This window comes from Brettanomyces bruxellensis, chromosome 6 (genome assembly GCF_011074885.1).
Source record: "Brettanomyces bruxellensis chromosome 6, complete sequence".
Lineage (NCBI taxonomy): Eukaryota > Fungi > Ascomycota > Pichiomycetes > Pichiales > Pichiaceae > Brettanomyces > Brettanomyces bruxellensis.
In genome coordinates this window covers 834,455-849,514 of record NC_054687.1, presented here as the reverse complement: position 1 = coordinate 849,514, position 15,060 = coordinate 834,455, and the positions used below count along the sequence as shown (strand labels likewise).

The following is a 15,060-nucleotide window of genomic DNA, read 5'->3' as shown; positions in this document are numbered from 1 at the left end:
ACTCCGCCATTTTTTTTTTTTTCTCTGCCTTTGCCGAAATATGCATGCTGTGGAGATCGCACCAGCTTCGTTTTGCCTTTGCATTCCATCAATTCCACAACTTGCATCTTTTGAAACCACACAGTACGATAAGATCGATAAAAAGCCCACCATTCGACATCTGTAAACACATTGTACTATGTCGCAGCCAATTACCGTCATCTACAACTTCAAAGAGTTCAGAACTAAAGTTAAACCATCAACACTATTAGTCGATGTGTTAGATAAGAGTTGCTCATATTTCAACGTTTCCGAATCAACGCACACAATCGTATACAATGGCAAGGAGCTGGACACATCGTTGTCGTTTCGGTTTTTGAACCTTCCTCATGGAGTGAAAGTTCATCTAAAAAGCACAAAAACAAGCATGGGTGGCAATCAAATACCGAAAGCAGCTGCTTCATCTGTAAACATCAGGTTGCAGATCCTTGCACCAGACAAGGACGTCAATTTCAAGCTGTCCGGATCCATTCCAGTGCGCTCCTTTTCCTCAAGTGAGACTCTTTATGATGTGATTAAGCAGTATGAACAGATTACACAATGTAACTTATTGGAGAGAAAGTCGTACTACGATCTGCCAAATGCGGCAAAGAGAGTCCATTGCTTGTACATCCCGACAATACAGAATATGTCGAAAGTTGTCAGCGGCATTGATGAGTTTAAAACGACAAAATTACGCAGTATGGGTCTTGTGAGTGGAAACCACTCTTTGAGACTTTGCTTCAAGAGAGTTGATGTTTCATCTGAGGAGATTAGTGGTGTAGAGTTGAATGGTGTGCATGGAGGTAAGAATGTGGCTGAAGAGGGTGATACAGTAGCAGAAAATGCACAAATTGAATCGGAGGGTACGAATACTGTTGGAAAAAGGAAGAATTGTAAGAACTCGAATGAGTCAGCAGCGTTGGGCAATTTCAGCAGGAAAGATGCAGATGTGGGAATTAAAATGGAGAGCAGAGGAATGAAAGAAAGTGAGGAAATGAAAGGAAGTGAAGAAGTGAAAGGAAGTGAAGAAATGAAAGATAGTAAAGAAAAGAAAGAAAGTGAAGACAGTAATAATACGCTGAAAGAGAATTCAGACACGAGTATCAAAGTGTACAAGCACCAAAACTTCGATGATCGCAAAGAGGACACATACAGCGACTCAGAGTACAATATGACGATTGACCAGGCAAAAGCATACCGATCAATGCTTTTGAAAATGGGAAGTAACGGGCCAATGATGACCCGAAGACAGCGTGAAGCCCTCAAAAAGCAGAGAGAGCCTGTTGTCACAAGTTGCAAAATTCGAATCAGGTTCCCAGATCAGACATTGGTGCAATTAGAACTTCCAGCGACGAAAACTCTCGGTGACCTTTATAAAATCTTAGTGAGTGAGGTCCTTGAGCTTTCGGAAGCAGATCAGGAGGCAGTTAATAAAACTAGCGAGACAGATAGCGAGGACATTTTCTTCGAGCTTTTGACCATGCATCCAAAAGTTGTCCTTTTGGAGAGCAGGAAAGACTTCAAAAAGGAGTTGGTGAGCCATTGTGGACTTGGGAGTAGGTCTGTGCTTGTGTACCGAGAGAAAACGCAAAAGAAGAAAAATGTGTATGTGAGGAAGGAGTACATGCAAAAAGCCATGCCGTTATCTGCGATAGATGACATGAAGGCTGACCAGGAAGCAGATAAAGGGAAAAAGGATGAGAAAAGGAGCCCAAATGAGATAGCGAAGATGTTGCGGCCGCATTCGAACAGGAAGGTGCCTAAATGGTTTAAAATGGGAAGAATATGAATGAGATGTTAGGAGCGGGAGGTGGAACACAAGAAGACAAGAAAGTCATCGTACAAAGTACTTCTTAGATTTCGTAAAACTAGTTTCATTTAGCGACTTTCGCTGACGAATGCAAAAAGCATTACAGTGACCGAACACATCAATAAATAACTATAAACTAAAGCATGTATGTATTTGATAACACATCGAATTCACCTGGCAAGAGAAGAAACCAACATATCGAACTTCACCAACTCGTGCACGAAATCATGCTGCTTCCCATCCTCCAATGCCTCGGCCATACCCGGAAGCTGCTGCCCGGCGTATCCCGTATATCTACCACTCACAAAAACAACGTGCTTGAACCAGGGTCTGTTACGTAAGCCGTGCTTCGACAAAAAGCGCCGCTCGTAGTACTTTAGCACCCGGTTAGTTCTCGCTATGGAGACCACCAACTTGACCTTTTCCCAGAAGCTGAGGTCATCCCAGTGATCGTATCGGTGCTGTTGCAACTCAGCAGCCTTGTCGAAGGCCTGATTTTTCGCAAGCATCTTTGCAAGACTGATCTTCGTGTTGTCGATAATCTGCCTCACGGTCACATTTCTGTGGTATGGACATCCAGGACCAAAAGCTGGAGTGTAGAGCCAGCTGTCGGGGACTTTTGCAAATATTGCATCGGAGAATTCTGTCAACTTCACAGCATAGTCTGCAGTTTTGAGACGGAGCACCTTCGTTTCCGCAATGTCCAACACCAAGAGCCCGGCATACCGTGCAAGGAGGTTGTGCAACTTGAATCCCGGGTCGCCGTACCGAGTCATCCAGTTGTAATTGTCGTAAATGGAGTGATAATGGTACACAGGAGAGTTTTTCGCCGACTGGAATCCCATGTCAACCGCCGGGATGCCGAGACGCTCAAGAAAGACCGTGTAGTCAGATCCAGATCCCAAGTTCCCGACGACAGAAGTCCCCTTGTGTGTATGGCGGAGATGGTCGAGCAAAGTCCTCGTTTCTGAATAGGGAAGTTCCGACGCAACCGACTGCACAACCTCGTAGAGCATCGGTGAGGCTGCAAGGTTAAAGTTAGGGCCTGTGACCGCTGCATCCATGTTTATGTAGGCCACAACGTTTGCCTGGAGTCTTTTCGCGTAGTATGTGGCAAAGTCAGTCGATCCGAGAAGCCCGTACTCCTCACCGTCCCAGCTGGCTAGGACGATCGTCCTCTGCGGCTTCCATCCCAATTTGGTTAAATCACCGAGCCCGCGCGCCAACTCCAGCATCACCGCAGATCCCGAGTGCGGGTCGCCCGCCGACGGTGTCCATGAGTCCCTATGGTTTCCAATCACGATAACATCGTTTTTGTTCCGTCCTTCGACCCGCGCAAGCACATTATGCAATGTTGCAATTGTGGCGTTTTGGTGGGAGTGCACGGCGAGGCGGAATGCCGGATTTGGCCCAACCGAGTAGTCGAAGCCCGAGATGAGCCCTGCGCTCCAGCCCGCAACCCGCGGTCCGTGCCCAGAAATCCGGCCTAATATGGCAGTCGCGTCGCGCTCAGAGAGTGGGAGCGCAGGGATGCGCGGCAAGGCGTAGTACGGATCGGACCGCGACTTGTTCTCGCCTGGCTTAATCGCGTACCCTGGGGTGGTGGGATCTCCCGGGAGAATAGACAAAAACTGCACTGATCCCCTTTGAATCGAGCTAGGGTTCCGCGCAGGGCCATCAGGGTATGCCTTCACGCCACCTGCCACCGTCACATTGCCATCGTCCACCGGGTCGCTGAAAAGCAATGCCGCCGTCATGTTATGGTCCTGTGCGAATTTCACCTTGAGGCCCCTGAAGTTCCGGCCGTACCTCATCACGGCAATCTTCCCGGCAAGGGGCACACCGAGCTGCTCAAGCGTTGCAAAGTCCTCCCGCGTGCCGTAGTTGCAAAAAACATACTCCGCGGTCACATCTCCGGAGCCCGAGTATCCCAAGAAGGCAGGCCGCGAATTCTGCGAGTACTGATCTTGGTCGTATGCGTCCTCCAGGAAAGACGCATTGTGAATAATTGTGCCTTCTTGGATGTGAGTACCGAGATGAATATATGTGCCCTCAGTTTGGCTCTTTTCTGCTCTTTTGTTGCTTTCTTTGTTAGTTTCTCTGCTCTCAGCTTTTTCAATGCTTTTTTCAAAGTTTTTTTCAATCCTTTCCACATTGCCTTCCTTGATGCCTTTTTCATTGTCTCTTTCATTTTCCTCTCCCCTTTTCTCATTTTCTTCCCCCCTCATCTCCACAAGGGACAATGCCTGCTCCCCCGGATACGAAACGTACGACAAATATTCGTCCACACGGGCATCCCAGCCAAACTGCTTGAATTTTTCCCTCGTCCAGTTTGCCATCGCCACATTTGTGCCCGCGAGCTGCTCCTCACTGCCGTACTGCCGCGACCAATTGCCCGCGAGATTTTCTTCCAGTGCTGCGAGGTATGCCTTGGCTAGCACATCCCTCGGCAAAAAACTTCTTGACGGGGTCTCGCTGCTTGCTGCCGTCAGCTGAATCACCGAGATGTTCACCGCGTACCTAATGGCCAGAAGTTGGATCATCAACAAAATGCAAATTCCAACCAGTGCGATTGATTTTTTTAGTGAAATGTGTTTTTTCTGAGGCGGGCCTATTCCATCCTGGAATTTTTCACACTGCTTTTCGGCCGACTTTTCATTCATTGGTGTATTCATGGCTGAGAAGCCTATTAAAGGTGTAATTTGAATTCTGCTTGTTGAAGAATTGTTTGCGGTTAGACAGATGTAAGATCGCTTGTAGTGAAAGTATCTACCTTGAACTATGATTGCAGCTAATATGTATAGTTATACTTGCTGTAAGTATCAAAGCGTAGCAATACTAAAGTGTGGTTACACAACTGCAAAGTGCGCCTTTAATAAATTGTCGCTATACTAATCACTATAAGTAAAAAGAGTAGCTTGTAGTATAGCTAATTGCTGACTAATGATGGTTATGCTAACTATTGTAACTATGATAACTGCTAACTAGTAACTGCTAACTATGGTAACTATGATAACGGCTAGCTATATTAATTGCTCGCTATAATTGCTAACTATGCTAACTATGCTAATCGCTAGTAACACTTGATAGTGCTATATCCCTGTATAAATAATTGTTAACAAAAAACACTATTTCCACCACCAAATTATTATTTGAACAATGCTGAGCTGCTCATCGCTTTCTTTTTATCTTACTTACATTTGCCCCCACTTCTCGGAATTATACTGCATCTGCAAAAAAAATTTAATAAATAGAAATCTCGTTTGCAGATATCGGCATATCTCAGAACTTATACGACCTGCACACTAGGCAGCATATTGGCTCGTTTGCAGTTAACTACAGCGTTGTTTCAGTTGTATGTGTTCTGTATACAAACATGGTGATTGTGTAAAAACAAATCAAACTAAAGCTTTGCACTAATGCAATTTTCTACTCTCTAGAAACGCTCCTTGGTCGATAATCGGGACTACCGGATATCTCAGAATGTAAATGCCGAATATTCCCGAAGAGCCAGGAGTGAAAAGACCCGATGGTGGAAAGTGGCAAGCCCATATTTGAGCAAGCCAATCAAAGCTTATTACTCGAATGAAGCAGTGCTCATTAATCTAAGAAAGCTACAATGAACCTATGCAAGCTTCAATGCTAATAAACCTAAGCAAGCCACAATACTGGTTAACCTACGCAAGCCACAATGCTAGTTAACCTAGGATAACTAACCACACCTAAATAACCTAATTGTCCAGATTTCACTTTTCAGCCACCTCTTTCCGAGATTTGCAATATGTTTCACTATTTTATACATACGAGTATCCCTGCACTTCTGCTTACGAAACTGGAAATCTAACAGGTTGCGATTCTGCTTGTTTGCCGGTGTTCGGATGTGTGTTTATGCATAAAATCTTTGGGACTAACGACGTGAATCTGAACCGCGACGGTTAGATAGACGATTATCACAGTATACCTCGTTCTGCTCGTTTTCTGAATTTTTTTTTTTCCTATCTGAGGAATCTTGCCTTCAGCAAGTCAGTGCTCCTCACAGAAGTGAGCATCCCTGATAGTGCACACAAAAAAATTTTCGGTTGCCAGTATGTTCTAAAATTTTTTATTTACTGGCTGGCTATTTTTTTATTTTTTCCCTCTTTATTATTTTACTTTTTTTTTTTTTTTTTTTTTTTTTTTTTTTACTTACTCTATTTAATTTTTTTTTTGTTCTGCATATTTATACTATTGCAACCCCACTGACCCTCAGCCGCTTACCGTTGTCATTTTCTTCTTGCTCTGCAACAACTTTATATTTTCCTTTCATCTTCTTTTCACTCTCTTTCCATTTTCTTTGTTTTATTTTTATCAACTTCCTCCCAATTTCGTCTGATCTCCTCCAATTCAAACGCTACACATTAGACCACTGCTACGTTGAGCATTACATACTATCCGACACTCGTTACCCCCGGCAACAATTTGAAACTTGCATTTCCCGAAAACAACTAATTGCATAAAGCACTAAGCACGCACCAATCCAGCATGATAACTACCACGGCAACGCGGCTTGGCACCCCTGCTCCATCCGGGGCGCAGTACATCCGAATGACATCCTTTGACGATGAGAGATCATCATCAGATTTCCCGCGTTCCAGATCGCAGTCCCTAAGTGTACAAAAAAGCGCATTGGACACAACAAGGAGGCTATCAGTGAGTGCAGCAGCCGGAAACGAGAAGCCGCCGGCAGCCACGAGGAGCCGGTCGTCGACATACGGCTGGAATTCGAGATCCACGCAGTCGTTTTCGCACCATGGCGAGCACCACACTGGATTCTTTCTTTTCAACTTGATTCTCATGTTGTACGACGAGTACAAGGCGGCGTGCCGGGACGGGAACTTGCTGGTGGGCATCCGGGTTGGTTATAGGCCCTCCCTGCGGAAATTCCGCCACCTCACTGGCTTCGCAAAGGCAAATGTTGCCTTGTGCACGTTTGTTTTCCTACTTGTGCTCTACATAATTCCCGTCCATCTGTTCTTCAAGCTGGCCATTGCCACAGCCTTGATCACCGTCTGCACAGTGCCCGTCTTGTCGCAATTCTTCTTCTATGCAATGCCTGTTTTGGCATGGGTCTTTTTCTTCTTTTCTGCATCTAAGTTCCCCCAGGCCTGGAGACCTCCCATCTCTGTCAAGGTTCTCCCTGCTATGGAGAATATTCTCTATGGGGACAACTTGTCCAACATCCTCGCTGCCTACCACAACACCTTCTTGGACTTGTTGGCCTGGCTACCTTACGGAATAGTGCACTTTGCCGGCCCATTTGTCGTCGCAGCACTTATCTGGCTCTTCGGCCCACCAACAGCCTTGAGATACTTCAGCTGGAGTTTCGGATACATGAATCTCTTGGGGGTCGTCATGCAGCAACTCGCTCCTGCTGCACCGCCCTGGTATAAGAACCTCTATGGCTTGGCAGCTGCCAATTACGGCATGTCCGGTTCGCCGGGTGGATTGGCACGTATCGACCAACTTTTTGGCTTCGATATGTACACTTCCACATTCAGCAACTCGCCCATCATCTTTGGTGCCTTGCCATCCTTGCATTCCGCATGCTCTACTATGAGTGCACTCTGGTTGTCCTATCTCTTCCCAAAATTCAAGATTTGCTTCATTGGCTACGTTTGCTGGTTGTGGTGGTCCACCATGTATCTCACGCACCACTACTTTTTTGATCTTACCACCGGCACTGCCATGGCCATCAGCTTTTTCTACATGGTTAAGCTCACCTATCTCCCAGTGCGCGATCCTCGTTGCTGGTGTCGTTTTGACTACACTGAGATCAAGCAGTACAATCTTCAAGACAACGATCCGTTATCTGACCAGGCCAACGATGATTCTGGGGATGTGCTGGAGGCCTCGGTTCCAAGAGTTGTAGTTTAGGCTGTTTAGTTTAGACTGTTTAGTTTAGGCTGTTTAGTTTAGACTGTATAGTTTATGCTGTTTAGTTTAGACTGTTTAGTTTAGACTGTATAGTTTAGACTGTATAGTTTAGACTGTTTAGTTTAGACTGTATAGTTTAGACTGTTTAGTTTAGACTGTTTAGTTTAGACTTTAGATAGTTTATGCTGTTCAGTTTAGACTATTTATTCTGTTTAGACTTTAGATAGTTTATGCTGTTTAGTTTAGACTGTCTACTCAATTCTCTTGTCTCTCGTCTCTTCTTTTCTTCCATTCCCTCGTTATAAACTCGGCATCTGCTTGGTGATGCGTTCTTCTTCTTGGTTCACCTTCCTCTTGATATCGCCAGCCCGGGCTTAATTCTCTCTCTTTTCCCAGCCCTTTTTTCTTATCTGGCGCTACGTTTAGTTTCTAGTAATATATGGTCCTAATTAATACACGCTTGCTATTCATTTTAGTCATATAGTCATGGTCAGATCTTTTGGTGTAAGGAATGCAGTTGCGTTACCATTGTAAGAGTGCTATCACTTTTGCAAAGTATCTCTCTATAGTTACTATCTGTCTACTTCTGCGTCTTGAAATCCACTAAAAGATCACCAAACAGATCATCCTTCTTCTTTCCACCACTCACCAAAGTACTGTCTGTAGTCTTACTACCATTAACACTTTTCTCTTCGTTGTTGGTGATCGGAATGTGCACATTTGCCGATTTTCCAGTCTCGTATTCACCGAAATCATCTATTCCCAACGAGGAAAGTAGATCAACAGCAGGTGAAGGCAGCTCCTGCAGTTCCTTCTTCTTATTTTGCGACTCTGGTGCCTTTTGCAGGCTTCCAAACTCATCAGCCCACACGTTTTCCTCCTGTGTCTCTCCGATTTCTTCGGCAAAACTGCTTTCTGTAGAATTAGCAGCATTTGGGGTCTCCTCAACCCCATTGTGTCCCAAAGCGGCATCTTCAGCATACGATGCGTATGTAGATCCTGGAAATTTGTCCTCCCGGAGTCTCGGATCGTTGAAATTGTAGTCATTCGTGTATCGAGAGGTGCGATTTTCCGGAAGATGAACATTTCTCGATGAGCCTCGTGAATGGTGGCTTCCCGAGATTATCTTATTGACACTGTTGGAAACTGAGGACACACGTGACCGACCAAACGGATTCCGGTGAGCCTTGACCGTGCTGTCTGTTGAAATAAGACCCTGTGAGGCAATTCTCTTTTCGGTGGGCCTCAGCTTTGATCTTTCCTCTGCTAGTAAATCCTCATTCGAAAGCAATTCCAACAGCCTTTGTGCCAAACTGTGCACCTGCTTCTCGTGGACCATCACCAACCCATCGTAGCATATTTTCGCTTTGTACTGTTTCAAGCTCTCAAACACACTGGTGTGCATTTTTATGTCTTCTGCAATGTCATACGTGATTTGGCCCCTATTTGCGCGGTAGCAGTTCAACACTAGGTACTCCAACAAGTTGAGACACTTCACAATTATGAGAAACTCGTATCCCTTCACCACAAGGTTCTTCTTGAGCTTCTCATAGATGCTACTTCCGTGTTGATGCACCGAGTATTCCCTAATCCGGCTCACGATGAAATTCACCACATACTGGGATATTTCATGAGTCGTGGCGGGATCAATGTGGCCTGAAAGATCAATGTCGTTGTAGTATGATTCATTTTGACTGCCGGAGTACGTCAATATATACCGTAAAAGTTGTTTTTTTTGTTCTGTCGTCGGCCCCCAAGTGTCGGTATTTGTCGCTTGACGGATCAAATTATCTATATGCGAATATCCGGCAAGCGCATTTTGTATCTTCCGACCGTATTTTCTGATCCCATACATTTGTGCCTTCAAGTTTTGTAGTGTCCACTTTCAAATCACCAAGTATAGCATTTGGTTTGAAAATATTGGCGCGGCAATTTCGTGCCAAACCTTATTTGTGATCCTTAGTGCCGAGCCACCCGGGTGATTCCAAAGGTGTAATAAATCGCACGCATTCCGGGGGTACCCTCGACCCGTCGATCGACGTCATCATATAGTTAACAGCAAATTAGCACATCATCAATTGTATTCTAGCATTGACACTCCAATTTTTATTCCAGTAGTGCCACTTGTATTCTGGCAATGCCAAATTCAACGTTGATAATCAAATTAAAGAAACGAAGGAAAGTAAATGCACATGTATATAATCAAGAGCACCTCCTACAATACAAATACAGCCCATTTGCACATCCCTACAAAACTCCTATGCAAAAAAGAAAGCAATCAAGCATTGTTGAATTAAAAAGCAAAAATATGTAATTCATAGAAGCAGGGCATCCGAGCAGTTGCCCCTTAAAAGAGCACCAGCCAGTTTGCCACGCAAAACCTATAGAAGCAAGCAAATAGCATCATAAGAAATAATTCAAGCCGGCCTAAAAAGCAGCATTTACAACTCACCCGAGTCGGAAATGACAATTCTGGCTCTGGTGGCACCGGAAGACGAACCCAAAGACTCAACCTTCTTGACAACATCCATGCCATCAACAACCTCACCGAAAACAACATGCTTGCCGTTTAACCAAGGTGTAACAACTGTGGTGATGAAGAATTGAGAGCCGTTGGTGTTTGGACCAGCGTTGGCCATAGACAACATACCTGGCTTGCTGTGCTTGTGGATGAAGTTTTCATCTGGGAACTTGGTTCCGTAGATTGACTTGCCACCAGTACCGTTGAAGTTGGTGAAGTCACCACCTTGCAACATGAACTGTGGAATAACCCTGTGGAAAATCGATCCCTTGTATCCAAAGCCCTTCTCACCGGTACACAAAGCTCTGAAGTTCTCAGATATCTTTGGAACATCATCGTACAAAGAGAACGTGATTCTTCCCAATGGCTTGCCTGTACAATATTTGTTTCGTCGTCCTGTTAGTACTGCAATTCTAGACTTGCAACCAGTACACTCTAGAAATGACGTAATCCTCCCATTCCGCCTCATTTCGCCCCTAGATTCCGATAATACTTACCATCAGCAGTAACGTCAAAGTAGGTCTTAGTCATTTTGATCAATTTAGTTCAATGTTAGCAAAATAGACACTTTCTAGGACACGAAGTCGACCTTCACCCGATAAAAAGCAAACTGTACCTCGCCAGATAAAGATTGAAAAACTGCTGCAGGGGGCGAAAGGACCTCGGGGCTCCAGAAATTTTTTTTTTTACTTTTTACTTTTCTTTGAGGCCTATTAGAAAAGCCGGCGAGCCATTGGAAAAGTTCGCAGGAATAATTTCATAATGGAAAGTCCTAGATGAAGTTGGAGGAAATCATTATAATGAAAAACATAATGAACCATGCCTAATGCTGAATAGTGCGGGTTATTATTAATCCCAGTGGACTGTACCTCCCTACGGACATTTTTCATTTGCCAATTATCATATGGGCTTAGTTCAGCGCTAAATGAATGCACACTAATAAAGAGCAGTATTAGCACCTTCTGGCTAGTAGCAGGAAATATTACTTGTTAATAGCGGATTATTTGCTAATGGCAATGTTATCATTTCCTGGTCAATAGCAAAATAATACATAATGCCTGTTGATCTTTCTTCACACTTCAAAGCCTTATTCATCTTATTTTATTTTTCTTACATCATCATCAATAAAAGACCCGTAATTAGACAAATACCGTCATATTTTTTCAAGACGCCAGCATGTTCACTATTATAATTAGCATTTAATTTAATTTCTTTGGCATTGCTATTACACTACAAACACATATATCTATATTTTTCCGGCTCCCACTTTTGCCACTACAACCGAGACCTTGTACAATTTTTAGATCGCATCCGTTAGCATTATCCGCCAAATACAATAAGTTGTTGTTATTGGTCGAAATTGGTCGTCATCTTCTTCCTGCCCCGAACCATCTGGCTTAGTTCGAATTGGTATTTCTATTATTCAATTCTCAACTTTTTTTTGTTGTTTTATTCCTTATTGATCTCTTCCTTCTATTCAATTATTCAATCATTCAATTACTAATTTTTGTTTTTGCTTTTTTTTTGCAATGGCATTATTCTCGAGTCTTCCGTATTGAAAAAGATCTCAGGCATGAATCAACATTTTTTAAACAGTCTAGAAAATGATTACACCGACCGAATATGGTGTCCGGGTGTCATGAATAAGTTCTCTTTCCCTTCTCTCTATATGTTTCTACACAACAACGATAATCGTGGTTTAGTTCGTTTAATTCTATACATTTATATACATGAAGTTTGTAAATTAATGTGCAAGAGCCCCTTACACGTTCTCACACATTAAACAGTTTTTCACCTTTGGTTTCCAAAGGGTCATCTAAGAATTTTATGAATTGCAACACATTTTCACAGAATTTCTTATATCCTGCTTCTCTTGCCTCAGGTGCCATTTCTTCACTAATACTGGACAAAACAGACACCTTGTATGATTCTTCTGAACCGTTGTTGTTCACTTCGTAGATAACTGGCATTTTCTTATACTCGAGTTCTATCGTTCTTTTCAAATTCACTTCTGTTATCAGGTATGGAACATAATCCTGCTGCTCATGACGAGATGTTTGGATAAAATCCGCTTTTCTATCACCCATCCTGATTGGAACAGTCCGATTACGTAGAACGTGAATAAGCTTTCTTAGTGATGCTTGATCTTCCATCTTCAAAAGGCTGTTTGGAATCCGGTGCAACAACTTGAACAGTGGTTTTTGCTTTGACTGGAATGATAAGTCGTCATCTGCATTGCTATCAATCAACAGTGAGTTGTAACTGGATTGGAAGTTGAGATCCACCGATCTTTGTGGAAGGGGAATCCGATAATTGTACTCGTACTCGTCCACAAATGTGTCGCAAGTGTCTAATTGAACCTCCTGCCTTATCACATCAAGCCATATCTCGATGTTTGGAAGCTTTTTGAAGTTGTCGAGACTTCTGAAACCGTCTGGAACAAGTTTAATCTGCAATTTATGCGTGAATTGGTTCTTTACACCTCCTCCAATGCCAAACAAGTGCTGTGACCTGTCCAAAAGCTTTAACTGTGCGATTTTTCCACTCAACTCAGGCAAGTTGCTGTGAAATATCGCGTTCGAATTGGCCGACTTCTTCTCGAACAGCACTCTTCCCACTGTCGCACTAAGGATGTTCGGAAGCCAAGTATCCTGTTTTGTAATTTCTGGATGTAGCATTGCCTTGCTCAAGTTTTCCAGGTTCACTTTGAATTTTCTTTCCTTTTCATCTGCCAGTTTTGTTTGTTCTTTGGAGTTAGTCTCTTCGCCAGATTTACTTCCTTTTGTAACTCCTTCTCCAGATTTACTTCCTTCTGTAATTCCATCTCCAGATTTACTTCCTTTTGTAACCCCTTCTCCCAATTTAGTCTCTTCCGCCTCGTTTGTTTTCTTCTGTGAATCTTCATTTGCATTAGATATGCCAAGCGCGGAACTTGCATCCTCTAGGAAATTGTATTCGAAATCATCTTCAGCGTGTTCAACTTTCCTCTTTAGTGTGGCAACCCTTGATGCAACATCCTTGCCCGAAAGCCTTGCACCTGGCATCGTTTTTCTCAATCTAGGTTTCGGCACCTTAAGCCGATATATGGGCCCATCACTAGTTGTATACCATGGAAGAGAAGAGTCATACACTTCTTCGAATGATGCCTCTGATAAATACTTGTCTATAAATGTCCTGTCAATGACTCTGGTAACTGTTCCGGGAAGATTTGCGGCCTCAAGCAATAAAACTTTTGCATGAACCAAATTAGGACGAGTAAATGCACTAAGAATGTAAAGCTGATCTTTCTCACTCACAGCATCAAAGAATGTATCGCTGAGTTCCTGGACCAAGTCTATAGGCAGATTTCTATGTAGCGTGTTCATGTAGAAATCTTCAAGATTCTTCATCTCTAGACTTATCGACTGTACATTGTTCAAAAGCTCATTCCACGAAACTTGGACAAAATTAACGACTCTCGGGTCACCGGCGACCTCAAGTTCACTTCCCTCTGGATTCAATGTTAGTTTAGCCCCAAGACGAGACCAGGAGTTTGTAATGAATCCAGTGTGCGAGAAAAGCAAAAATAGCTCTCTTTTATTTTGAAGCGTGATATGTATCTTTTTCTGTAGTGCGGCCTCATCGATGACCTTGTCGGATATTGTTATCTTCCAGTAATTCTTGATAATCCTGTTGATGACTTTACTTTTATTGGCCGACCTAGAAGAAAGCACCTTTTTCGATGCTGCAAAGTTTCTGAGCTGTAATAGCTTAAATGCCGACTTCATATCCCGCATCAGCTTGTTGTATCTCTTGACCGAAATTACATTTTCATGCGGATTGAACTCCTCTATCTTCTCAAATATCTCATCATCAGGAATATCCTTCCTGAATATCATCAAGTCCTTCGCATCCCTCTCAAAATCTACCATATTTGTGTAATTTTCCCTTGCCAAAGGTGACTGGTAGCCCTTATGGCGTCCCCTCTGCAATTTTTCTAACGGTGAGTACTTCTTAATAAACGGTCCAAGAATCACGTGATCATTATCCACCGTCTTTTCTTCTGGATTCATCTGTTCCAAAGCTGCGTTCAAGTTCCAAGGCAATTTTCCATTTTCCTCTGATGAAAGTTGTTCCTTTTCCCACGGAAGTGCAAATCCCTGTTCAAAAAGCATCTTTTTCGATTTTATGGATGATTTATCGTTTTTCGGCAAATCTTCCTCGCCAAGATGTTCATCTCCGGAAAAAAGTGAAAGATATGCGTCAAATGAATCGTTCACATCTGCACTCTTTGAAGTTTCAGCCGGACTTTTGTTGTCCTGATCATCCTCAAAGTCTTTATTTACATCATTGAATTCTTCAACAGAGCTATCTGCTGCTTCATTTGAGATGGCATCCTGTATAATTTGGGGGCTTTCATTCTCATTATCAGTTGATTCTGCAGCCTTTTGCGCTTTCCCATCCTTACTTTCATCTGATTGGCCAGTTGCAATCCATCGACAATGATTACATCTTCTAACTGGCAATAAAGAAGCATGATAATTCCAATGGTGGGTAAGATTATGCGATACGGAACGGTACGCACCTCTGATCAACCCAAACCTCAACATATCCTCTTATATTGGGCACCACTAAAAGTATATTTCTAAAATATGTTGAGTAGGCCACGCCTTATTAAGACGATTGCTTGGTTTCTTTTATAGCCCACAAGGTCATGATGTACTTCTCATGAATGTGCAACATTATATTATAATTAGCGCTATCCCCACTCAATAATTTTTCAGCTTAAAAAAAAAAAAAAAAAAAAAAAAAAAAA

At 43.1% G+C, this 15,060-nt stretch overlaps 6 protein-coding genes across 6 annotated transcripts; 2 read left to right on the top strand and 4 right to left on the bottom strand.

Moving 5' to 3' along the window:
• Positions 1-178: 178 nt before the first annotated feature.
• BRETT_003810 (uncharacterized protein) lies at positions 179-1,810 on the top strand (the record flags this gene model as incomplete). Its single annotated transcript, XM_041282313.1, has 1 exon — positions 179-1,810. The coding sequence occupies one exon, from the start codon at positions 179-181 to the stop codon at positions 1,808-1,810; it is 1,632 nt and encodes a 543-aa protein (XP_041136152.1).
• A 191-nt stretch (positions 1,811-2,001) lies between these two features.
• Positions 2,002-4,506, bottom strand: BRETT_003809 (uncharacterized protein; the record flags this gene model as incomplete). Its single annotated transcript, XM_041282312.1, has 1 exon — positions 2,002-4,506. One exon carries the CDS (start codon positions 4,504-4,506, stop codon positions 2,002-2,004), a length of 2,505 nt encoding a protein of 834 aa, XP_041136151.1.
• A 1,846-nt stretch (positions 4,507-6,352) lies between these two features.
• On the top strand, positions 6,353-7,744 carry BRETT_003808 (uncharacterized protein; the record flags this gene model as incomplete). The annotated part of the gene is made up of 1 exon (XM_041282311.1): positions 6,353-7,744. The coding sequence occupies one exon, from the start codon at positions 6,353-6,355 to the stop codon at positions 7,742-7,744; it is 1,392 nt and encodes a 463-aa protein (XP_041136150.1).
• Positions 7,745-8,324: 580 nt separating this feature from the next.
• Positions 8,325-9,599, bottom strand: BRETT_003807 (uncharacterized protein; the record flags this gene model as incomplete). Its single annotated transcript, XM_041282310.1, has 1 exon — positions 8,325-9,599. One exon carries the CDS (start codon positions 9,597-9,599, stop codon positions 8,325-8,327), a length of 1,275 nt encoding a protein of 424 aa, XP_041136149.1.
• Positions 9,600-10,185: 586 nt separating this feature from the next.
• CYP1_2 (heme binding) lies at positions 10,186-10,796 on the bottom strand (the record flags this gene model as incomplete). The annotated part of the gene is made up of 2 exons (XM_041282309.1): positions 10,186-10,637; positions 10,763-10,796. The coding sequence occupies 2 exons, from the start codon at positions 10,794-10,796 to the stop codon at positions 10,186-10,188; spliced, it is 486 nt and encodes a 161-aa protein (XP_041136148.1).
• A 1,241-nt stretch (positions 10,797-12,037) lies between these two features.
• On the bottom strand, positions 12,038-14,854 carry BRETT_003805 (uncharacterized protein; the record flags this gene model as incomplete). Its single annotated transcript, XM_041282308.1, has 1 exon — positions 12,038-14,854. The coding sequence occupies one exon, from the start codon at positions 14,852-14,854 to the stop codon at positions 12,038-12,040; it is 2,817 nt and encodes a 938-aa protein (XP_041136147.1).
• Positions 14,855-15,060: the final 206 nt, after the last annotated feature.